At 39.8% G+C, this 26111-nt stretch overlaps 1 protein-coding gene across 13 annotated transcripts in view; it reads left to right on the forward strand.

The window, feature by feature from the left end:
- Positions 1-2668: 2668 nt before the first annotated feature.
- The window catches only part of eya1 (EYA transcriptional coactivator and phosphatase 1), a 53010-nt gene continuing 29567 nt past the window's right edge, over positions 2669-26111 (forward strand). Inside the window, exons 1-11 of one of the 13 annotated variants that reach the window (XM_077509314.1) lie at positions 10066-10208; positions 10276-10382; positions 10477-10543; positions 10658-10822; positions 11013-11048; positions 16898-16950; positions 18370-18500; positions 20000-20077; positions 21840-21906; positions 22179-22324; positions 23784-23921. In XM_077509314.1, the coding sequence (XP_077365440.1) occupies positions 18374-18500; positions 20000-20077; positions 21840-21906; positions 22179-22324; positions 23784-23921 (556 nt within the window). In that variant the 5' untranslated portion in view covers positions 10066-10208; positions 10276-10382; positions 10477-10543; ... (2 more) ...; positions 16898-16950; positions 18370-18373. Of the gene's footprint in view, positions 2730-2976; positions 3072-10065; positions 10209-10275; positions 10383-10476; positions 10544-10632; positions 11049-16027; positions 16951-18369; positions 18501-18743; positions 18810-19999; positions 20078-21653; positions 21719-21839; positions 21907-22178; positions 22325-23783; positions 23922-26111 lie in introns of those variants that run through there. The other 12 variants (XM_077509311.1, XM_077509309.1, XM_077509313.1 and 9 more) reach the window with 12 other exon arrangements.

The raw sequence follows: 26111 nt of genomic DNA on the forward strand, positions 1-26111 counted from the left end.
TGATAACTATTTTTACCCTTCCAATGGGCTTATATATATATATATATATATATATATATATATATATATATATATATATATATATATATATATAGCTTCCCATATTTGGTCAATTAACTTTATATCACAGTTGGCCCTCAGAGGCCCCCTTTTGCATTTAATTGCATTATCCCATAATGAAAACTGGCCCTAATGAGATCAATTTGAATTATTTAACAGCGGCCAATTTGAGCGAGAGAGGCGGTGGCGTGAATTATGCATGCCGGGCCTTTTTTTTTTTTTTTCAATTCATCACCTCTTCCTTTTGTTCAAGGTGCAATTTATTAAGTGCATCCGCATCTGCCGCCGTCGATGGCGCTGGAGATACGCCGAGGCCCAAGGGGTGAGTCGGAAGCGCTCGCCGAAAGTGCTCGGGAGTCATCGGACACCGAGAGTCGTATTGATTCATTAGCATCCACTCTCGACCCCAAAGAAATGTCACGCTCCTCTAAAAATGTGCCAAAATGCGCTTGACTGGATTTTATTCGCAACACCTAAAAGGAAGCGAAGAAATCTGACGATAATGATGTTCCGATGTTTCTGTCATCTGTGAGCCCGTTCGACGACGTTTGGTAGTCGGCTAGCAGAACAGGGTAAAATTTTACAGTCAAGTCAGGTGAAAAGAATGTCATTGCAGTCCTGATGAATAATTCACAGCGAGTGTGGGGATTGCGCCGGGCAGGGTTTCAGCCTGGGTGTCGTTTTGTAAATTGCATAGTCATGCTGCAATGCTTCTTCTACTAGTTACTATTCACTAAATTAGTGATTATATAGAAAAAGAAGCAACGGGGAACATTTTTTGCTCGACTTGTACGTGCTCCTACCATTCTAAACATGGCATTCTTAGTAACTCCTTTGGTCGTAAAAACGTATAAATACGTTCTATTTTAAATATAACTATGCTCCCAAAGACGTATTTATACGTTTGTTTGTTTTTTGTTGTTGTTGTTTGTTTTTTTTTATGCTAGAGCATACAGGTTTTGATGCAGCCTCTCTACAGAGAAAGGGTGAAAAAAGTGGGAGTTATTACAAAAACGGCCAGCAGGGGGCAGAAGAGTATAAGAGATCAACCAGGACCATGTTGCAAAAAGCTCTTTTCCCCACTGTTTTAAACAGATTTGTGAATAATGATGAAACTTTGCAATATTCGAATGCTAATTGCTGCAAAACGGAAAAAGCTAAAAATCCTTTTTTTTCCCTGATGAAAGAAGAGACTCTAATCTTTCTTTTGGGAGTCTCCATGCTTTTATAGCAACAGAACACAATATGCTGTGGGCCTTGCAAAATCATTAAAATCCAGTAAAACAGCAAGGAGCGAATGGGGTTGCTTCAGTGAAAATGAATGTGAGTGAATGAGTTAATAATGTGTTTGTGGCACAAAAATTAAGCAGTATAATCATCCCTTTTCATCAGTCTTAAGGTTCCGCCATTTTGTCTGGTACCACCCTCTTCTGTCGATTGAGATAAACATTAACGTGCCTTCGGGCTCGCATTGCGTGACCAAACCCAGAAAACAGGTAGGTCGTAGGTAGATCTCAAATTAAAGTACAAGAATGCATGGATATGGCTCAAATAGTTAGGCTAATGGCTAATTGCTAACAGTATTAGCATGGTAAATTCTGTTTTTTTTTGTCGCAACTTACATACATGTTGTTCTATTGTGGTGCTCTTCAAGGTGCCTTTAGCCCAGGTGCAGCTGCAGCCAATGAACAAACCCCTCAATTACTAACCACCCCCCACCCGATAAGTCCCATTCAATGAGCGCTCTTAATTGCGGTGAACCGGCATTACCTGTTCCGTGCTCTTTTCTTCCACATTGTTTCCCAGGCAACCACATTTTTTTCCCCCCTTTTCCTGACCTACAAAAAGTTGCTACTCCTGTAACCGAATCCCGGCTAGCCGGCGAGGCGCTTGTTTCCATGGCAGGCTTGCTGTTGCTATTTTTAACTCTCTCGCTCTCTAACTGGCACTGAGCGTTGATTAATGTAGAAGAAAGTCTCACTTGCTTTCCGATAAACAGAAAAGGCCCACCGAGGATGCTCGTTTTGAGAGCAAACGAACTCTAGTAACTAAAAGTCATGTTCATGTTGGCGCGTGAATCCTTGAATGGAATTTCTTTGTTGGTGTTTGGCTAAGCAAAGACGTGCTGGGCTTTTGGCGCTCGATAAATCAAATGCATAAGTTCCTCTCGCAGTAGGAGCCCTCATCAAAATGCCAATCAGAGAATTTGCTGTATTAAAGAATGTGAGAAGTTCACAAGGAACACTATACATCTTAATCATTATTTAAAATGCACAAGACCCACATTAAATGACTTGAGTTGTGATTTTAGCCTTCTTCACTACCGTTGCAGTTTGAATGTGCAAAAGTTTGAGTCGAAATTTATATCTCAAAAGGTATGTTGAGAAAAAATAGACAATTCCAGACACAGCTAATCATTGAGTGGCTGGCTAATTAATTAACTTTTCTGTTGTCAAACTAAAGCCAAATTTTTTTTTTTTTTTACAATTTTATTTATTTATTTATTTATTTATTTAGTTTTTTTTTTTCTAATAAGGACAAATAAAACGCGTCATTTATGATGCTGTATCTGGTGTGCCCACCTTGGCCACATGGAGGCAGTATTGTATAGTACAGTCGACTAAACAAACGAAGAATAGACCTCTCTTCTTCTCCATAGCTACTCTTTAGTAAGTTACGGTCATTTTGGTAATTTTTCGTAGAGAATTAAGAATACAATATGCCTGTGTGTATTTTTTATATAATATGTCTACATGTGTTGTTCAAATACCAGTTTATTAAAGTATTAGAAAATCGCGACTATCGATGCTAGCGTTAGCATGTCATTAGCATTTGTTAGCTAACCGGACTATTCATTGTAATGCAGAGCTATGTAGTTGTTTAGAATACTCAATGTGGCATTGTCTTTGTGTTTAGCTTGACAGAGAACTGAACCTACTGGGAACGATGAGAAACAGAATTAAGAGTGAAGAATTGTTCACTGCAGATGTCAAACTGCTGCTTATTGTGAAGTAAGTCACCATAAAGTGTTCATACCTCATGTGTACATTCTCAAGTCAAAACAAAAATACAGACGTGACGGCTCCTAAGTTGGGTTACTCGTATCAATGTGTCGTATCAATTTTTTCCGCATATTATTTTTCTCCTAAGCATTTCTGTATATTCCTGTAATATATTCATTCATTCTGGCCCTATCATTACGAGTATGTTACATTGAAATGAACAGGATCAGTCTCAGTGTTGCAGAGATAAAAAGACCTAAAACTACCGCACTTTGATGGCAATGCATGTTCATCTGTAACTGCCCCACTTACATGTGATAGTCATCTCTGCGCATGATCCTTTTACACTTTCAGTGACATATCTCGAAGCAAATTATGACCTCCTTTGTTTCCATCGTTAGCCAGCGGACTGCAGTTTGGCTCTGGCCCAACATGAGTGGCTTCCATCAGGCCAATTCAAACAGACGTTTGACCCCAGACATTTGCCTAATGTGTTTTTGTTGTGTGGACTCCCCGGCTTCGCAAATGTCTCCGTGGCCTCACTACTGGGGGTTTGCCGGTGACTCGCGTTGCTTTGAGACGCTCCCCCGAGGAGTCTGACGCGTAGAGGGCCAGACTCTGTGCATACGGCAGCAGCCGGGGGGGCCCCTGGAGTTCGTCGTCTGACCCCAACTGCGCAAGGCGAGGCAGCTGTGCGGACGAGACGGCGGCCGGGGAGTGGCGCATTGCTGGGCGTCCTGGTTGCACAAATCAGAACCCCGGCTTCCCGACAGTTGGGCCAGAGCCTGACAAATGCTGCCATTAGATGGGTGTTGACAATTTATTACCAAAACCTATTGGTATTTAGGGTGCAGCTGATTCTGTTTTAGTGGCATTCCCACTTGACGCGAGCACCAGTAAATCCAAATAAATTGTTAGTAGTAATATTTGCTGAGCTCAGCCGGAAATCCCTCAGCGTGCATGCAAAGTTTAGTTTTCACACTGTTTTTCTTTCTAAAGATTGCACCAGGGTCTCAAAGCTTCCTTCAACAATAAATTCCCAACTTTTTTTTTTTTTTTTAACGCAGTGCACCCTCGGACTATGTACACACCCTAAAAAAAAACGTAAGCCAAAACAAAGCACGTTATATCTGACAAAGGCAAGAAGGATTGTGTTTAAATTGTCCCAGAGTTGGAGAAATATTTGTCCCACAAACTTGGTTACACTTATGATGACCAAATGCTTCAGAACTCGTTAAACAATGACCTGAAGCATGTTGCAAAAGCAACCAGAGGTGTCTTAGACAAAGAACTGGTGTTTGTCTATCATTAAAACAGAGAAAAATTGGTAGAAATCGGCTAATTTTTGGGGGTGGTGGGGTGGTTTTTTTTTTTAACGTCAATATCCTTGTTCTACGGAATAATGTGTAAAAAAGAAGCCTTTTTTAATGCGGTTCTGCAGCCGCAGTTTCACATATTTGTGGATTAAAAGAAACAAAAACACTAAATATATTTAACCCCCCCCAGTTTTCCATGGAAAACACTGAATGTTCATTAGCGTTTTCGAAATAATTTTGGTTTGCTAATTAAAAAAATAAATAAATAATTAAAATGTTTATTTAAATGTTTGGCTTTACACCGGTATACCCGGTGTATACCGTACACTGAACTCGTCCAACTTCCAACATGATCCACTGCGGAATCTGCTGATCTAAAATCCAAAGTGATGCAGGGTCGCCATCTACAGGCATCTGTTTGTCAATATAGAGCATTGACAAACCTGAATTTTGCAGACAAGCTAGGCGAGGCCCTCTTACTTACTTCCGTTGAAAAACGTACCTGACGAATATATATGTCAATTGCTGTGCACGGTTACATTCCGGCCAACGAATACCGCGCAAACGTTCACATCAGTGAATAAGTTAGTGACTTTCAACTCCTTTAGTTCGTCTATGTTGTGTGCATAACGCATGTCAAAGTGAATGGCTCATTGGGAGTAATATAGCTCTCTACAGTGTGCTTGTTTAGCCTTCAGAGATCCGTCAGAGTGTAATAAACTATCTGTCGGAGACCTTCCCCGAGTGCGTCTCACAGGTCATAAAGTACAATCTGTAGTCTCATCAGGGATAAATGTGTCATCTTCGGCTAAACACTGTTCCGGAACGTACTAATCAAAACAACATCTTGTTGTGTTTGGAAGCAAAATCGTCTGGATCACTCACGTCGAGGTGAGACAGTTTCTGTTTTTTTTTTTGTTTTTTTTTCACATGGAGGAAAGTGTTGACTTTTATCGCTGAGCGAGGTAGCTGATTTGATGGTTACGTTTTTGGTTCTTCTCGCTGAACTTTCATTCGCCACTTGAAAGCACTTGACTGGCTTCTAATTTACCTTGAGGGATCTGTCTGCACTCTCAGATTTTTCTTTCTGTGCTTCATGACAGCTTATCATTAAAAGATCATCTTTGGACTCTTATGACAGTTTGGAACGCAATGGATTCAAGTCAGAGTGTGTTTGGCGGTCAAATTGACCCACCTTTATTCTGCTTGTAAGTGAAATAATTCATTTCACATATTTGTGCATTAAAAAAAAAATAGAATATTTGTAAGGTGCCACTATAGAAATTTGAACTGTTTAGGGCAGGGGTGTCATACGGCCCGTTGGCCGGATCAGGCCAGCAAATGGGTTTAATCTGGCCCGCGAGATGATTTTGTAAAGTAAAAAAAAAAAAAAAATAATAATTAATTAATCAGCCGGCCACAATCAAAACATACAGATTTGTAATTTTACAAGCAGTCCTCAGATGAGCAATGCAAACAGTATGGGGAATCGTCGTCCTGGATGTCATTATTTTACACTAGGGATGTAACGATAAGGGCAATATTGTGATGTCGTGATACTAAAACTGCCACAATATTGTGGTCGTCATGTTGACAATATTTAAAAGGAACACATCTGTTAAAAAAGTCAGGTTGATTTCCATTTGTGCAGTTCTAGCACCATCTAGTGGCTAGTTCATTAGTGCAATTTAATTTTCATTAGGGATGTTTTGGCCCTTCTATGTTTAAAATCTATGCTAATTGTCAGATGAAGGGGAACCTAATTTGCTTGTGAAGCGATAAATGTGTGCTTGCATTACCAAATAAGTGCCTCAATATTGTCATGAGTGATTGCAGGTGGTTTATATGCATCGCTGTTATGTACAAAAGCTCAATATTGTGTTTTTTTTATTAGTATGAGCCCCCTTCTTTTTTTTTTTACTATATTGTGATCATTTTCAAATATCGCCAACCACCCCACAATATCATGATAATATTGTATCGTGATATTTGGATATCGTTACATCACTATTTTACACACAAACTACGGTTTGTTTAATTATTATTATTTTTTGTAATCATACACCCACATAAATGTGTTAAATACGACACAAATTCAATTACTGGTAACACAAATAGATATGACAAGGATTAACGTCCTTATAACATCATTAACTGTGATAGCTATTGTAAAGCATGCAACGTACGGTCAGTAATGCCTACCTGTGAGAAGGAGCTGGAAGAGGTGGTGACCCGGGTGTGGAAGGTCTGAAAAAGATAGAAAAGATTTGATCATTCAAAAAAAAAAATAATAATGATATGAGAGAAAAATCCATATCAATCAGGTTGTAATTTAGGTATTTTTTTTACCTCAATTTTTTAACTTGAAACTGCGTCAATACGAGCCGCAATTTATTTTTGTTGCCATCCAAACAGACAGCAGTATGTGTCAGAGGGGCTTTGACATCGCACTGGACCCGGTCTTGAATTTCCCTTTGTCATCAGTGCTGCTTCGCTGAACCAAGGATATGTCACTCCGTGTCCAGCTTTTATTTTCATTAGGAAGCGGCCCGAGAATATCCAATACCTCGCACTTACTGAGCACGCAGACAAATTGCCCGTACCGTGACTTTATGCCACGGGGGCGAGGCAAGGAGCTTGCGCTTTCGCCTTTTAACCAGGTGATGTCTGTGTAAATATATCACCGTTTGTTATTCCATCCAGACTTGTCCCGAGTTCAGATTTCTCTTCCCGGTGTGAGACGAAAACATAAAACTAAACAAAAAAACTTGATGTGTGTGACATTGAGCAAACACTGAACTGGTTCTAAGCAAACACATTTGTGGCATATGCATAAGAAAACATTGCAACCGTGTCAACAGGAGTGGAGTGTTAGGGAGTGTGCTTAACCCGCGCCATTTTTGATCTGCTAACTTGTCACGTTTTTTGCCTTATTTGCACAATTTGCGTAAACACTGTCAAGGCAAGTCAGCTCTAACATGACCATGTACACATTTTTATTAGGGTGAAAACATTCAAAAGGTTCATGTGGCGCTTAGATTTTTGTCTTTTTGAGATGGGTAGCGATAATCCTTGATTAAAAATGAATATTTCTAAATACAGGTAAGGTAATCATCGTTTAAATCTATTTTTAGGCCAGTTGGTGATTTAGCACTCATGGAATTTACAATCAGAGGGGAGATATAGTCTATCGTTAGCATAGCTAACTTAGCTACTGTACAAACGTCCTGACTAGATGTCAACCTACAGATTATTTGAAAAACACACGTAAAAGGGCCAACAGACAAATTTAACATATGTACCTGAATCCCCAAAAACGTCCCCAAAAAAAAAAAAGTCTTAAAATTGAACCACAGATTGAAAAAAAAAAATATCCTTACGAACATAATATCACCAAAACTACTGCCCAGTATTCTGGACATGATAAACAATGAAGTGTAACTGCAGTGCAAAGCCTAAAATAAGTGTTCCGCCGAACTGCTGCTTGAACAACGGAGAGCGTAAAAGCAGCACCTCATTTGGCTGCTGCGCCGCTTGGTTACTTGAGAGCTCCCATCAGTCAATTGAGTTAGCGAGAGCCTGTTCGGCGCGCAATAAACGCCCCGCAGAAACCGGAGCCTATGGATTCACCTGCGGGCCGACGAGACGAACGCAGACGGGGTTTGCTGCGTCCGGCGTTCTTCCAACTTGTTTATTTCTAATTCTAGTTCCTCGTTGGATTGATGAAGGGTTTAGTCACAAACCGGTATTTCTGTGTTTCTTTGCGTTCTGTGTTTGTCATTTCACACTTGAGCTAAAGCTTAGAGACAAAATTGCAAGCTTGCAAAACTGGTGCCAGAATTGCACCAGATCTTGGCTGGTCCCTATCTGGTTATATAGACAATCAGTATGATTTTGATCCTGATGTACCCCACTTATAACCAAAGTCGACAAAGGTTATTTGATCTGATGGCTCTCTAACGATTATCCACACCAAGGTGTGTTGCGATATTCATTTTACCCCTGTCGATCTGTTTGGAAATCGTTCTCTGGCCCGACAATCGTAGAATGATCAAAATCCACGTTGTTTACGGAGATTCAATGATTGTTCTCCTAAGTTTTTTTTTCCGGAAACGAAGAGTTGTACTTTCCACACATGCTAACAACTAGCCTAGCGTCTTCTAAGTGACTCAGGGTCGATCGCGGAAGACTTCTGGTAGATGGTTACTTTGGTTAGTGTTTAAATGCCATCATCACCCGTAAGCAGGAGGCCCAATGGCTAACACAGCATTCCATTATTTTAGCTGTTGGTGTTCTTCTTTCACCACCTCTTTAGCGTAATGAATGTTTGATTTCAGCCTTCTCGGGGAAGCCTTTTTAGGGTGGCTTGGGGGGGGGGAATTAAGTGCGCCTTATTCACGGATTCATTCAACGGATGACATACTTTTATGGAATTCATAATCGGATAAGAAAAGAGGAGTTATTGGAGAAACAGCTTGAGCAAATCAGCAATTTAGGGGCCGATCAGTAGCAGCTTAGTGCAGTTGAAACAATAACCCGGAGTGGACAGAAGGCGCACAGACGCGGCGCGGACGTGTTGACGGAAGACTTCCACTAGGTCTGAGACGGACCGAGCCGGTCCGCTCCACCTCACCCGGCCCCTTCAAGCTAATGACCTAAACCCTTGTTTGCCCTGCCAGGTCCTTCTGCGAAGGAGAGAAACCCAATGGTGACCTACGACATACGGGAGAAGAGAGAGTAAAGAAAATGGGGGTTTGTGTGCGTTAGGGGGGCAGAAGCAAAAGAAATGAAGGGGGATGGAGGGTGGTCCCTCGGGGGCTGAGCCTGATACAATCTGGAGAAGACTCGAATGCTCAAAGACCTGAGTGTCAGGGGTTCCCAGTATCTAATCAGAGTGGGAATGACACCTCATGATACAATATTTTTAATGATGCTGATAAAACCTATGTAGCTGTGTAAATAAAAACTGTTAGAAAACTCAAGCTGTAAGCAGAAAGGGTTATGTTTTTTATTGTATTTTTTTAGTATTTTGGTTAAAAAAAAAATCTGGAAAAACAGAAAAAAATCATTCAGGAAAAAAATGACAGGATTTGTTTTGACTTTTGGGACATGAAAGCGAGGGTGCACTAACTGTCAAGATATCAAGGGGGTGTGTCTTCAAAAAGTTTGGGAAGTATTGACAAATTTTTAGAAGTTGTGTGCTAAATCTGTTAGGATTTCAAAGAAATTTTCAAAGACTGTCTCAGAAGAGGCCGTGTGACTTAAAAAGTTTGGCACCTTTTTACCTATTTTTTGAGGGTGTGCGCGCCAGGCTTTTCATTGACATTTTTTTAAAGGGGGTTGCATTGGAGAAGGGGTGCGCCAACTGTGTTTGGAGGACCAAAGGGGGTGTGTAGCTTAAAAAATTTGGGAAAGACTGCCCGGCTTTGTTTTGACCAATTTTTCATTTTTTTTTTCCTAGGGTGTGTGCGGTGGAAATGGGGTGCGCCATCTTTATCGGAACGTCAAAGTTCTTAAAACGTTTGGCAGGAACTGCCAGGCTTTCTTATGACTTTTTTTTTTTTTCAAGGGGATTGCAGTGGAGAAGGGGTGCGCCAACTATGTTTGGAGGTCCAAAGGGGGTGCGTATCTTAAAAAATTTGGGAAAGACTTGCCAGGCTTTGTTTTGACCATTTTTTTTTTTCTAGGATGGGTGCGGTGGAAATGGGGTGCACCAACTTTCTTAAAACGTTTGGCAGGAACTGCCAGGCTTTCTTATGACTTTTTTTTTTTTTCAAGGGGATTGCAGTGGAGAAGGGGTGCGCCAACTATGTTTGGAGGTCCAAAGGGGGTGCGTATCTTAAAAAATTTGGGAAAGACTTGCCAGGCTTTGTTTTGACCATTTTTTTTTTTTCTAGGATGGGTGCGGTGGAAATGGGGTGCACCAACTTTCTTAAAAAGTTTGGCAGGAACTGCCAGGCTTTCTTATGACTTTTGTTTTCAAGGGGGTTGCAGTGGAAAAGGGGTGCGCCAACTATGTTTGGAGTACAAAGTAACTTTGAAAATTTGGGAAAGACTGCCAGGCTTTGTTTTGACTGATTTTTTTTTTTTCTCCCCAGGGTGTGTGCAGTGGAAATGTGGCGCACCATCTGGGTCAAGAGATCGAGGGGGTGCGCAGCTGAAAAGGTTTGCTCAAAACTGACATATTGAGAGCTGGTTTGACCAAAGTCTTCCTGTTCCTGCAACTTTTCTGCTTTTTTTTTCTTTTTTTAAAGCCACAACCTCTTCCTCCCTTCCCAGACCATTCCCTCCCTCCCTCACTCCCTCTCTCTCTCCCTCTCTCGCTCTCTTTTTCTTTTTTTTTTCCTCCTCCACTTCCTCAGAGACACACACTACTAGTCAGCGCCTGCAGCAGTAATTGGACAACACTCTCCGTTCTCGCCGGACCGGACTGGCCCTGCTGAGGTACCGCGCTGGCTGGCGGCAGTGTGGGGGGTGCGCTCCATGGCTTCCCAGGCTTAAAATGAAAAAGAAAAAAATGCGTCTTGTAAAGTTTCATCTCCGTCCAGCAATCATGCCGGAGACTCCGGGAGGAGAACTTTTTTAGAACATTGGATCTTTCTACAAAATCTAATTTTATTTTATTTTTGTGAAGAAGGGATAAAGACACAAGGATTCAAGCATAAGTGTTGTGAGTATGACATTTTGTTTGTTATTGCACGGAATTGCTGATGCTCTTTTATGATGTGTTGGAGTGTTTGGTTGCAAAAATAATAATAATAATAATAATAATAATAATAATAATTGTAAATGTACATTTCCACACAATGAAGGGTAAAACTAATATTAATTGAATGCAGAAGTAATTAAAAATGTCAACAATTTTAAAAGGTTCCAGTGATCCGAATGGCCACATCATCCCAAAAATGTCTAAATGAGATTTTAGGCAATTATAACAGAAATAACAAATGGTTTTTTTTTGTTTGTTTAAATGGAAGTAATTATCTTTTTCAAGGAGTCTGTGGAAATTTTAAATACAACAGTTTGAATATGAGATAACTAAACAAACAATTGTTGCACTCAATTCAAATAGGTTTCCAAAGCAAACGCTTTTCCCTCAAAAGCTGCTTAGCCCTGTAATTTTTTAAAGTAAATTAATAATAATAATAATAATAATAATAATAATAATAATAATAATGGGAAAAAATGTCTCGAAAGGATCATTTTAAAAACGGGTCAAATTAGTTAATTTTGAATTTAAAAATAATGTGTACTTAACATAGAAAATGAAAATAGTGCACATATTTACAACTGGAGCTAATAATGACATTAAAGAAATTCTAATTCGATAGAATTTTTTTATTTTGTTCCTAACACTTTTGAATAATTAAACACACCCCGGGTCACTTTGACCTGGCAGCATTATTGCTCTTCAAAGCAACTGGAGGGTCAAATAGCAAAAAAGTGCCGTCCGAGTAGCTCCCAAGTGGAACCTCTTGACATTTTATGCCATCTGCTTCGGCCGTGGAATGCAGCGAGGAGACCCCGAGACGGAGGGGCGCGATTCGGCGTCCCCATAAAGACAACGCACACGCTCGCACGGTGTAATCGCACACTCCTGTAATTGAAGGCCTTTAATGTTAAAGGGGAAACTCCTCTCCCCTTTTTTTTGTGTGTTTTTTTTTTTTTTTTTTAAATCATCCTCTTCTCTCCAAGGTGTGAGATGAAAGAACTCGAAGCGATGGTGGGCAATCAGTGGCTGGTGGGCCACATACAGAGCTTTAAATGCGCAATATATAACCAAATAGTAAATTTAGTATGTCCCTCGGCGGGGTAATGGGAATAGGGACCCCACCCCCTGGTGTTAAACAAACACGACAAGCTGCTACCATTCACTGGCACAATAACCTTATTTATCCAATTAGTGTGTATTTGCTCGCGTGGCTGTATGTGCACAAGCAGGAGCGGTCGCTATTGTGGATGCAGAGAATGGTAGTGGGTGGTGGGCTGAGTTGGGGGTTAAGTAGTAAGTGGGATGATTTAGCAGTGCAGGGGTTGTTTACTAAATAGCACCAGGCGTTGTTTTGTTCACACCTTGCTGTTTGGGCCAGGAAATGAGATTGCAAAAGCACTTGGAATATGAGGACTCGACTGGATTGTTGCGAGGACGGACGTGGAACGGCCCACGCAATAAAAGGCGACAGAATAATATTGTGGAAAAAAAAAAAAAAAAGAGTACAGCGAATAGGTTGTGATATTTTTTTTTTAAATATAAAAACAATTCCTCTTGTTGCATTTGTTTCAACAATAATGTCGCTGGGTCAATTTGACTCACGGCTTGTTCAATTTCAAGTATCAAAAACTGAAAAAACAAAATGTATATTCATTATTTCATATGTCATAAAATGTTTATTTAATCTTATTATTAGCGCCACTATGTGAACTGAAGCATTCACATTGTTGTTTACATTTGAATACTGCTTGTCACTTTTTTTTTTTTTTATTATTAATTTAAAAGACACCAATTTGACCTGCCACTTTTATGACCCGGCATAAATCATACTTAATCGCTTCGGTACTTTTGAGTAATATTAAACTGATCAATTTATCTCCGAACAGCTTGATCAATATTAACGTTTCATTTGTGATTTAAAGCCTCAATTATCCTTTCTGGAAGTGATTGCGATTCGTGCTTTGATTTGATTAGCAAAATTCTGCTGATTAGACTTTTTAAAATGACGCCTGCTGTAATCAGCCGTCACCGTTTTGTTTGCTCAGGTTGATGAAAAGCAAATGAGACTTTTACATCCAAATATGCACGCACGCCCATTTTGTTGAATTAGGGTCACGGCGTTCAAACGACAACACGGCGAGCCCCATTTAAAAAAAAATAAAAATTGCATTCGCGGAGCGTTGCGTCAAAAAAAAAAAAAAAAAACTACGCTGCACCCACTCGCAACATCTGTGTCCAATTGTCGTGCGCGTCCACATTCTTTTGCTTGCCCGGCAGATTTATTTTCCCTGGGCCACCATGTGGACTCAGCTGACCAGCTTAAGTGAGGATTAGTCGCTCTAAGGTTCTAATATTTTTTTTTGATTAAAGAAGTGCAAATCAAAACATGATAATAAGTGGCCTAATGATATTAAGTATCAGCAACGGCCTTTTTTTTTATTTTTTTTTATTTTTTTTAAGTTCTAACATATGAAGAAAGAAACCTTTGCCACTACAGTTTTACAAGCACAGTAATATTTACATTGAACTGGAAGGAATGATTTCATTATAAATCAATAACTTTTTTTTTTTTTTTTTTTTTTTTTTTCCATTAAAGTGTTTTGGAATCAGAAATCTTACAGGTCCTGAGATTGCAAACATCTATCACGCTGTAAACGTATTGTATCGTATTCCAGTAACTTTGAATTCTGAACTGAATGGACCGAGATCACAATTTCCAGAAAGAGTTAAAAAACCCAAAAAAATAAAGTTGCTATTGAATAAAATCATCAAGTTCCAGAGAATCATGTCATAAATAAAGCTCGTGTCCATCTATATAAAAACAACATTTTGTTTATGCTGATTTTAATACTGACCTGTAAGGACTGATTTCTTGTATTCAGGGGCGAAAAAAAAGGCTTTGAAAATCAAATCAAGCTGCTTTTGAATCCGGAATCTTAAAAGTGCCTGAAAATGTAAACATCAATCCTGCCATAAGCATCACAAGCTGTGTCCACCTACATAATAAATCATCTAAACATATTATAATCAAATGCAAAACCTTTTAAATCACATTCATTTAATCAAAAAAATTTAAATTTGGGGTCTGGATTCTTAAAAGAGATGCATTGATGGCTTTGAATAAGTTTTAATACAGAGCTGCAGTAACTGAAAAAAAAAAGGGCATATGACCTAATGATTATTAAGTTTAAAAATGAGCATCCATTTTGAAGATCTCCAACATATGAGAGGGAACCCTCAGCACTCAAAGTGTCAGCTTGTGTTTACCTGGAAAACAAACGGCGAGCAACCGTGACGGCAGCCTGTCGTGGCACCGCTTCTTCTTCTCCCGTCGTCACGGTGACGCTTCTCCGCCCGCTTTGTTTCCGCTCGCTTCAAAGACACGCCGACCGTTTGGGGTCCGCGTACATGAAAGGTGCTTTTTTTTCTTCTTCTTTGGATTCTACAACAAGTATTTCCAAGGAGGGCTTTGAAGTCGGTTTGCTTCACGCTTTCTCCTCACCTGGATGCTTTCACCTGCGATGGTGGAGGCGGGGCTCCAACACATTTCTTCGAGCTAATGTGCTGTAGCAAATGTGTTTTGTTGCTTTTTCTTTATGGTTTTGTCTCATTGAAACTATGCAAACGTTCTCCCTTTTGTAAACTTTTCTGTATTGGAAAATCACAGTTGAAAAGCCTTTACCCTATCAAAATACACAATCAAGCAAGGATATAATATTTAATATGTGAACTCTTGCACTGCATGGATTAACACAAAAACAAATTTATTTAAAAACAGGGAGCAGTGCATTCGTCTTGAGGAAAAAAAAAAAAAAAAAAAAAAGAAATCATTTCCAGACTTCTGCTCTTGACCCTGTTTTGGACCCGGAATCCCCACGGTGGGCCCTGAGTCAGCTCTAATATACTGTAGTGTTATGGTCGCGCCGGCGTACGGCCCTTTCGCGCTCTTGATGTCGGACTGAGCTCTGAAATGTAACTGTCAGCTAAAGGAGAGTAATAGAGGCGTCGGCAGTGTCATAGGAAACATATGTGGCTCCATATGCTTGCATATGTGCATTGTTTTGAGATGGGCCTCCAAAAGTGCCCTCAGTCTGCGTGTGTGTGTGTGTGTGCGCCCCAATGAACAGGGGGCCTCTCAAGAAGACATTCTGTTTTACAATGTCTGAGTGAGCATTTATATATGTCCAGTGGTGCCTTCGGCTCGGTCCTTCTGTCCACTGTAGCCTACTAGTCAAAATTCACATGTTGCGCCTCATTAAAACACATTGAACAGCAAAACTGACAATCACAGATTTTTAAGCTTTTCCAAAAAGCTTCAATGGGCAGATTTACGTTGCCAAAATGCGCTTATGTTGTCGAGGCAGGCTAGCTCGGTACTACGCCGCAGCTAGCTAGCTAGCGACGAGCTTCGGCTGGCTGCTAACATTGCTAATCGTGTTGAGGATTCGCTTCTCAGTCTGAGTAATCGTTGCCTCCATGGCGGCGAATAAGTTACACTTCCGACAAGTCGCCTTCTCATGAAGGGATGACGAATTAACAGAAGATGGAGAAGCCACGCTAATTGCTAAGCTAAGCTAAAAGTGACATTGTGAAAGACAGGAATTAAATGCTTGTGTGAATCGAGTATACTTTTCACAGAAGTGGCTGGAACGGCATTAAAGTGAGAAAAAATTAGCAGATAATTTAATGTTTGTATGGAGAGAAAATTAAACAAAAATAATGTTACAGATATAGCTAAACAAGACCAGAAATTACGTTATGTTATGATATGTTATGTTATGATATGTTATGATGTGATGTGATATGTTATGTTCTGTTATGTTATGTATTTATTTATTTATTTATTTATTTATTTTCAATGAACAAGTTTTTATTTTGATTTTTGAGATCTGTACATTAAATGTTCTCAAAATTACATTCATTACATTATATCTTATTTTTTTAAAAAAATTGATTTAGGTTTTTTGAAGGACTATACAAACCATTTAGAAATAATATATATATATTTTTTTAAATTGCCCCACTGAAAATGTTTCTAGTCAAGAAAATACAGTTTGCTGTAAGGTCAATTTATTAAAAAAAAAAAAAAAAACTAAAAAAAATAAAGGAAACAAATTTATTTATTTGTTATATGTTCATATTTTCATTGTGTAATAAAACCTTTGCTTCAGGTCCCTAGGATTAACCTATAAAATGAAGTCCTCAAATGAAGTTATTGATCATTTCGAACCTTGGACCATGCAGTCTGTTCTTCCCCTTTATGCCACTTTGCTCGCACTGAATGGAGCTTTGAAGTTGTATATTTGTGTGCACTACTGCCGCCTCTCCCTCCCACCCCCAGGCTGGGGCAGACCCGCTTGGAGCAGGTTAGCGGGGAAGCAACCCTGACGCTCATTAGGAGCTGTCAGTATTGTCCCGAGCGGGAGTTGCTGATGAATTTCAGATAGTGTCAATGGCACATGAAAGATGTGCTGAGGTTGCCTGGGCTGTCACGCACGACCGGTCGCCCGCTCAACACGTCCCATCTTCCCATCCCGAAAACCTGTGATCCCTCACTTCTTCAAGCAAAACCACCCTCAGCCCCCCCTTCTTCCTGCTTACCTTGGCTAAGTCGCATTGCATGTTGATTGGGAGGGGGTCGGTAATCCGGTTCGCAGCTGTCGTAGGCCCAATGATGAATCGCCTCTGCAGGAGGAAACAGCGGTGGAGAGAAGGGCTTCTTCTCTCTCGCCGCTTCAAAAATAATGTTTTCTCAGAGACGAGATTTTTGTCTCACGCTAACAAGGGGTGACTTTGTTTTCTTCCAGGTGGAGCAGGCCGGAGGAGGAGCTGGGAGCACTCAAAGGCATCTCGGTGGCAGGTAGGGGATTGATTTGAATCATTGAAAGCACTCTGGGTTACATTTTGTATATGGAAGCATTTGGTCATTTACACGAGGTCAAGTTGAGATTGTCTCCAATCATCTCAAACTCACCATCGCCACCATTTTAATTCAATCCTCCATTGTCTCACGCTCCTGATCGTTTTTGCTTTGCTTCTGCGTAAACACGGCAACAATTAAGGCGCTTGCCAGAGCAAACACATCGGCCTCTTCGCCTGCCACTCATCAGCGAGGCACGCAGCGCGCGAAGCCTCTTATAATCAAGCCGGAGCGCTTCAAACCGGCCAACAACATCTGGCTCGGTGTACTAACGTTGGAAGTGCAGCTTGACACCGTCGGAGGAATGACAAATTGCTTTGTTTGTCGCTGCGCCTTTCATAGTTGACAATTGCTTACAGCGAGTCTGTTTATTTGAGGGAGGGTGTTTTACATCCCCCGTCATGTGGGGATGTTATTTACCGGCATCTTCGGGCATCAGTAACATCCCAAAAGAGACTATGGGGCTCTCCTCTGCATGTCAAATAAATAAATAAACACTCTGCGATTGGCTGGCAACCAGTTCAGGGTGTACCCCGCCTACTGCCCATAGCCAGCTGAGATAGGCTCCAGCACCCCCCGCGACCCTTTTATCGAACAAGCGGTTCTGAAAATGAATGGATGGATAAATAAATGGTGCACCTCTCTCTCTCTTGCACACCTCCAGGAAAAGTCACAAAGTGTCATGATCAAAATATTTTTAAAAATAGCAACCACATGATCATGCTGAAGGATTATAGTGAACTCCGTCACATGCTAAGCTAACAAGGCAAAAACATGATGAAACAAAACGTAACAAAACAATTAACGCACACCAGCATAATAATAATAATAAAAAAAAATCATTTTCAAGCAAAATTTTATCAAGGAAATCACATTTGAAACAATTAAAGTGTGCAGTCCCACTAGTCTAAACACGATATTTGGATTAATATTGCATTTGCGGAGTTTTTATCCATCTGAAGGGGGTCGCCATTTTGCCACTTGCTGTCGATTGAAAATGACATCGCAGTTGCTCAGGTCACCAATCACGTCACATGACCAATTAAAAAAAATAAAAAAACACCTGAGCCGTTATTGGTCTCCACCTGATCCCTGAGCAACTATGACGTCATTTTCTCTAGACAGAAAGTGGCAAAATAGCCGCCCCCTGAGGTGGATAAAAACAGCTGCTTCTGAAGCTATTCGTTGGCTCATCTACTTTTTCCTTCATTTGCATTCCTAAGGCAAAATAATGTGGTTGTTTTAAAAACACATTTTGTAGTTCTTTGTTTGATATTTAGATTGACTCTGCTTGCAATTCAACTCCAAAAACATGCAATTATTGTCTTTTTTTTTCTTTCTTTTTTTTCCCCTTCTCAGGTCTATGGAAATGCAAGATCTGGCCAGTCCTCACAGCCGAGTTAGTGGAAGCAGCGAATCTCCGAGCGGTGCCGGCCTTGACAACTCCCACATCCATAACAACAATTCCATGACACCCAATGGCACTGAAGGTATGCTTACCATTTGTCACTTGCTTTTTTTTTCAGTTTCCCAGTGACTCTTAGCCGTTTAAGCCACCGTGTTATAATTCAGTTCCCTCAGCATGGACGGACACAAGTGCAGTTTTGCATGAGGTTTTCCCACAGAGCATAGTTGTTGACTCAGGTGATCAATGGACAGGACTCATGTCATGTGTCCTTGTTTTTTTTTTTTGTTTGTTTGTTTGTTTTTTTGCCGCTTTCTCCCCCTCATAGGTGACAGCATCACAATGCTCACCACCGCAGACTGGTTGTTAGGTTCTAACTCGCAGTCCGCCTCAGGTTTGTCTACTTTGTTTGCAATGAAAGGACAATACTTGCAAGAAGGCATCCCCATTTCAACTGTTGTACCTTTCATTCAGGCCCTTTGTGGTGTTGAAATGGTGTCATGCCAGCATGGTTTGCAGTGAACCAATTGGTCCCTTTGAATAGAAAACATTTGGTTTTCATTTGTTCGTGCAATGTTTTTGTGACTGTGTGCTAGTTTATGCATGCACACCAGCGTTATTTTTATCCTTTTTCTTTTCTTTTTTTTTTTCCTCCTCTCCGCCCGCGTGTTCTCGCAAAGTATCGCCACTTGTCAGCATGTTTCCGAGCTGAACGAGCACAGCGGAAAAACATGTACGACATGACAGCCGATGGCTTCTTCATTTCCGCGGAGCATGACCGCCTTGCCCACATTGTCAATTTGTTTTGCCCCTCCCCCCACTTTTGGGGTAGGGAAGTGGAATGATTTCAAAAGATTCCTGAGCTGTCAGGTAGCTGTGAAATTGTTCTTTACGCATCTATCAGTGAGCTCGGTAATGGAGCCAAGGTCAAAAACCGGTCGTTACGCATAAAGATGAATTTATACACCAGCGCCTTTTCCTGACAGTTCAGTTATACTTGGTTGTCATCGCGAGAACAAATCCTGCCGCACGTCACATGAATCATTCGCCAGCGTTTTAAAGCGTTGATTTAGAGTTGTATTAGCCTGCTTGTATGAGATTTTTACATAGATGAGGTGTCTCAAAGGCCGGATTTACAACACAGGCCTCAGTGCAATTTGTCAGATTAAAAGAAGACTACTGTCAACCCTGCAAAAGTTAAAGTGAGACTACTTAAAAATGTGCAGGTTAAAATAAGACTACGGTCAGCACCCAAACTGACGGGACAATCAGGCTCCGGAGGGAGCTGATTGGTTGACACGAGGAACAGGGCTGTCGAGAACAATTGGACAAGATGTGAACAAGAGACACGGCAGAACAAGACATAACATGACACAAATCAAATCTAAATCAAAACAGTGCAAAAGTCAACAAAAACGCAGATCATGACATGCAGGTTAAAATAAAACTAACCTTCATCCCTCAAATTTGCACAAATGAACATAAGACACCATAAAAACCCTCATTTTTCCATTTTTGATTCATGGTGACCTTGTGGCTTAGTGGATTTTTTTTAAATTATTCTTTTTTTGTTCTGCTTCGTAGTTAAAAGCGAGCCAATGAGCAGCAGCGACATAGCCGTCCCAGTAGCAGACACTTCTCTCGACAGCTTCTCCGGATCAGGTGAGTACAAAGTTTGCTTATGTGTGTCAGACAAACGTTTATGTGTGCAGAAGCGATTAGTGAGTGATGAGCCCGTAGATGAGTGACTGATAAGCCGGACCTCAGGAAGCGTCCTTGCCAATGAAGTGTGTGTATGTGTGTGTTTAAGAACATGACTCTTCGCCTTTGTCAGCATTTTTTATTTTTTTTTATATATATATATATATGCTGCGTTCACATGGGCGTGTGTGTGAGTCTGTTCACTGGGTCAGTTCCCATGTCGGTGAAAGACGGAATTAAAAACATCCAGCGGAATAGGGAGCATGAAGCAGTGCGAAGACTCTCTTACAATCACATATTTATTTATTTATTTTTGTAATTATTCTTTTGACGAGTGAATTGCATTTTGGGGGTCTCAACATGTCTAAAAAGTCACCAATTTCTGTGTCCGAGTGAAAATGTATTATTTATTTTGGGCTCATAACAGAGGAGGATCATCTGGAAGATGAAGCCTAGCACATACGCACAAGGCAAAGCAATTAATTGAATTCAAAATCGAAATCACAAGGTCGTAGAATGCAATTTTCAAATTGCAAAAAAAACAGACCAAAACAAACCAAAACTGATTTATTTTGGTCGGTTTACTGTATGTATATAAATAAAATATATAAAAAGTGCAATCCATGTTTACATATCATTGTGTCATTGTCACAGATTTTTTTTGCATTATTTGTAATCTGATTTCTGACTTATGGAAATAAGTTTACGCCACATTTGTTTGGTTGAATTTTGTGATTCTTAAAAGTCAAAGTGTAAGTTGTAAGTTAACAAATCTACGTAATTGAAGTTGAGAAATAAACTGGCTTTCATATTAATCCAGGGTTTAATTTAATTCAATTGCTTAATATTTTTCCCTACAGTTGAAAATATGTTTTTTCCCACAAAATTTTGAGTCTCACAAAAAAAGTAAACATAGTTTTAGCACAAAACAACTACAATAAAAATTATTCTCAATCTTTTGTTTTTATTAATTTTTTAATCTTATTTTTTAATGAATTTCTATGTATTATTATTTTAATATAATTCCCCCAAAACAGTATTTTCTGCATTTTCCACTACAGTTGAAAATATGGATTTTTTCCCCCCCCCACAAAGTTGTTCCCAAAAAAATAGTCTCGTGGATAAGAAATACAGTTGTTCTAGAGCAAAACAACTACGATCATAAAATAAAGATGATAATTCTCAATCTTTTGTTTTTTATTTATTGCCCCCAAAACATTATTTACAATTTAAGTACGCTTAATTCAGATAATGGATGGTTGGATTGTTTGTTTGTACATGGGATTTTCATTGTAATACTAATGGGAGCATTTGTTTTCTAGGCAAATAAAACAACTGCAACCAAAAGAGATGATGAGTCTGTTTTAAAAAACATTTTTGGTGGGCAAAGTTAATTACCCTGTGGGACTGTATAATCGTGTATTGTGGTTGTGGCTTTGACGGCCTACTTCAGCTGTGTGTTTATACCAGCGGTTGCCATGACAATAAATGAGTCAGCACAAAAAAAAAAGAAAAAAAAATGATCCTGCCTACCTGATTATTTTTGCTCCATTATTATGATCCGTCTTCTCAACCTTAAAGAAGGTCAACGAAATAAACAGAGTAATGCGGGCGTAATTACCGGTTCTTCGGAATCTGGGGGTTCTGTTGGCAAAAACTAATATTTACCTTGCTTCTGAGTGTTTAAATGTGCTCTTGTCTCTCTCTTAACTCTCCTCCTCAGCTATTGGAAGCAGTGGCTTCAGCCCAAGACAAACGCACCAGTTCTCCCCGCAGATTTACCCTTCCAAGTAAGGCTCCTTTTTACTTGTTCTTCAAAAAAAAAAAAAACTAAAACAAAAATAAGCAGCGTCCGACTTCATTTGGACCTTTAATTAGATCCTCCTGCCGGATCGCCAACTTTTGAGCGGCTTTATTTGCCTGGATGTCTGCAGCTTGTGTCGTAATTTCTCAACGTTGTTGGCGATATGATCAAATTTTTATGTGGCGAGTTTTCGTTTTTCTGGAGGGCGGACCGCATTTTTTTCCTCACTTTTATGTTGTTCTTTCATCACTCAAACAGCAGGACGTATCCGCATATTCTTCCGACCCCTCCGTCCCAAAATATGGCCGCGTACGGGCAGACGCAGTACACCGCAGGAATGCAGCAGGCCGCAGCTTACGCCAGCTACCCCCAGCCTGGCCAGCCCTACGGCATCCCGGCCTACGGTAAGAAGCGGCATCTTAACGTTGTCTGCAATTTGCACAATTGAGTTATACTGCTGTATAAGCGTTCATTTGCGAAGGTCAAGACATTCTTGAGATGGTGTTCTCATCATTTGCACTGTAACAGCAGAAAATTTGCTGAGTTGTTTGTTACCTGCATGTTTTTCTGGAGGTGAAGTTGCTTATCATGCTTGTCAAAGAACAGACTTTGTTTCTGTGCAATGAATCGAATTAATTTGATTAATCGTCATTTTGAAAATTGAATAGCTACCAACTTCTTAACTTCTTGACCACCAAAAACGTTTAATAACGATTCGTAAAATCATGATGTATGCCGCCATAAACGTTAAATGACGTCAACTGTTTTTGTTTTTTTTGTTTTTTTTTAAATCAATGGCGAGTGCAACATCTAAGTGCAGTGCTGCCTGGTCAATGGGTTGTGGAATCAAAAATAGCCACTAACTATGTCCAGCAGATTTCTTTTCAATGGGCTCCCTGTGTATGAAATTACAGTGAAACATGACAAAATCTGATGAAGCAGAACGTTTGCAAGAATGACGTTTTTTTTTTGATAACGTATGTCAGTAAAAGAGTTAATTGTGGCAATTAAATACAAACTATGAATGTTAAGTTTATGTTAAAAGTGATTTAGAATTGGTATACATTGTTGTCTTTGCACGGGAATTATTTTTGAATAACTGCAACCCTAGAATAAATGTTGTTGGGTTTTTTATATTTACTTGATTAAAATCATAATCGACCTGAATGACTGGGAAAAAAAATTGTCTGAAGATAAAAAGTCGAACATTTGATTTTTTTTTTCCGAATTCTAAATTTGATGTCATTTCATAACAATGGGTGTATGCGAAGTCTTAAATTTAGCTTCTTTTAGCTTTTATCCCGTTTTATATGCAGTACTTAAAATAGATTGCAAAATTTATGAAAATATTGAGCCTATACAATGAAGTATCCCTTTAAATTGACTGAATAAGGGGTCTTAAATTTAAGTAAAATCGTCTTTAAAATTTGTTGAAAATTGCCTTAATAAAGGTCTCAAAATGGCTTCAATTTGACTTCCTGAAACCTGCTAATATATGTTATATACACTTGTATATAAATATTACATTTCTTTGTAAAATATTGTGAAATTTTATTGAGCCCATGCCTCTGACAGTGACTCAGTAGTCCTATTTATTCAATGAGTCAGGGGTCTTAAAATTTGACTCGTGGTCTTAAATCATGGTGTCCATGAAGCTGCAGATAACTTAGATTACAGATAATAGTGAGTGTAACCTGAAGTAGCCCAAAAAAATTGTTCTACAGCGGTACAAGATCGCGACAAGGAATCAGTAAACAAATCAGCGCCGGGGCCATTGTGATCGGCCTCGCTGTAATTTCATACCTGTGACTCTCGACTCTTGTAAAGAACATCAAACCGATCTGATGTCGCTAACTGATTTAGGTCCATTGTGGGCAGGCATCAAGACGGAAAACGGCCTGAGCCAGTCGCAGTCGCCGAGCCAGACGGGCTTCCTCGGCTACGGCTCAGGCTTCAGCACGCCGCAGACGGGACAGGCGCCGTACAGCTACCAAATGCAGGGTGAGGACGTCTCACTTCTTTGGTCTTTTTAGTTGTACTGTGCTGTCTTGAGATAAGAGTCTGATCACTTCGGCAAATAGTGAGCAATTTTGCTGTTGAGTTGATTTATTGTACTGTCAAACTAAACATAAAACTAGCAGAATTACACGTTGCGTATTTCAAACAACCACATACTTAGCCTTTAGTCTGCTAGCTTAATGCTAATGCTAACACTTAATGGGAAACACATAACACCACAGATAATGTAACAGAAGAGGAAAGCTAAGACAGTTAAATTATATTATTACCGTAGGTTTTAATAAAAGCAAAATAATATAGAGTGCTATTTTTCTCATCAAAATTTGTTTGGGAGCCTGGAATTTATTAATATATTTTCGTTAATTTCAATGGGAAAAGATGATTTGGGATACTCAAGGCACCAACATATGGCGGACCAAAACTGCCAAAATTCAAAATAAATAAATGACAAAATAAATAAATTTAAAAAATTCTAAAAGTGAAAATAAAAATGAATATAAAAAAATATATAATTTGAAAATTAGATCCAAAAAGATAAATATAAATGGAAATAAATCCGTTTTTATTTTCACTTTTTGGCATGTATTTATTTATTTAGTCATTTATTTATTTATTTAGGCATTTATTTCTTTCTTTATTTATTTATTTACTTATTTATTTATTATTTTGAATTTTGGCAGTTTTGGACCGTATTGCCAAGTCGAAATGTTATTCAAATGAAAGGGGCGGTCCTAAGTGTGTCTTGGGTTGGACTTCACCGTTGCAAACTGCCTGTCATTGGTCCAGTGAGCAGCTTGGTGAACAAGAAAGTCTTGCCGGCTTGCAATGGAGAGCTCCAGCAACGGATCTTGTCCACTGTTTGTTCTCACTTGTTGTCTAACAACTCAAGTCGCAAGTTGAGGTGACAGTGGACAAGATCAAACGGCTTTATTTCCATTTATATTTATTTTTTTAGATCTAATTTTCGAATTATATATTTTTTTAGATTGATGTTAATTTTCACTTTAAGTCATTTATTTATTTATTTATTGAGTCATTTATTTATTTCTAATTTTGACAGTTTTGGTCCTCCATACCAACAGACATTCATGTCGCCTGACAAGATTTTGAGGCTTCCAAAAATGTAAAACAGCAACTTTTAGTGGGGGAACTTTGAATTTTGTTTCATCTTCTTCCAACAACAGCGTGATCGTCTGTCATCCAAATGAGATGACCTGACGCCGTTCCTAAGCGGGCAAAATAACCTCCCTGTCTTTGATTTAAACACCAAGCGGATTCACAACACGACCAATCCGGGCGGTCGTCATGAATCCTCCTCCCTCTTAAAAAAAAAATCAACACAAGATGGGGGAGAAAAATGGCCCGGCACTTAGGAGGCACCCCAACTCCCCAGCCTTTGTTTTTCTCTCCCTGTGATCATATTTGTATTTGTTTAAGCGTTTGGGACCGTAGCGATTTATAGCCTTGGAGCTAATAAAGATGAGCTGTTGCACGAACAAGGCTTCTAACGCTTTCCCCTCGGAGCCGCAAAAGTTCCACCTGCGTCGGCCATTTAGCTCGCCGCATTCCTCTCGCTTTCTCTCTTGCTCCCTTGTGGCAGAATCCTACAGAATATCCAACAGTAAATAACGCCAGCAGCTCAGCCACAGATGTGGCACGACGTAGATTATTATTATTTTTTTTCTCTTCACCCGTGACTCTGGACCAAAAACCAGAGAGCCTGAAAAAGAAGGAAAAGGTTGAGAAGGGTGGAGGGATGGTTTAAGTCACGATGACAGCATTATGTGCCCATTTGTCTTCTCAGTATTATGCGCTTGGTTCTTTTTACCTCAACGCGGATCCCTTGAGTAGCTTTTAGGTGTTAATTGACACAATTTATGGCCAGCGGCGCAAACTGGACTATTGATCCGTGCCCCACGTCATTGACTGATGGATTCTTATGTAGCTAAGTTTTAGATATACCATTCTCTCTTCTCCAGGACACAATCAGACAAAACCAGAAACTAGCAAGGTTATTCAAATGGTCTTACCCAGGTTTCCAACAACCAAACCAAAGTCCACATGTTCACAAGTTGTACATGTGATCCCTCCACCGCCCCCCCCAACCATATTCCTCCACCAGCTTGTGACCAGCTGTCAAGGCGGCAGACGATTAGATTAATGTTTCTGCGC

Source organism: Festucalex cinctus, chromosome 20 (genome assembly GCF_051991245.1).
Source record: "Festucalex cinctus isolate MCC-2025b chromosome 20, RoL_Fcin_1.0, whole genome shotgun sequence".
Classification (NCBI taxonomy): Eukaryota; Metazoa; Chordata; class Actinopteri; order Syngnathiformes; family Syngnathidae; genus Festucalex; species Festucalex cinctus.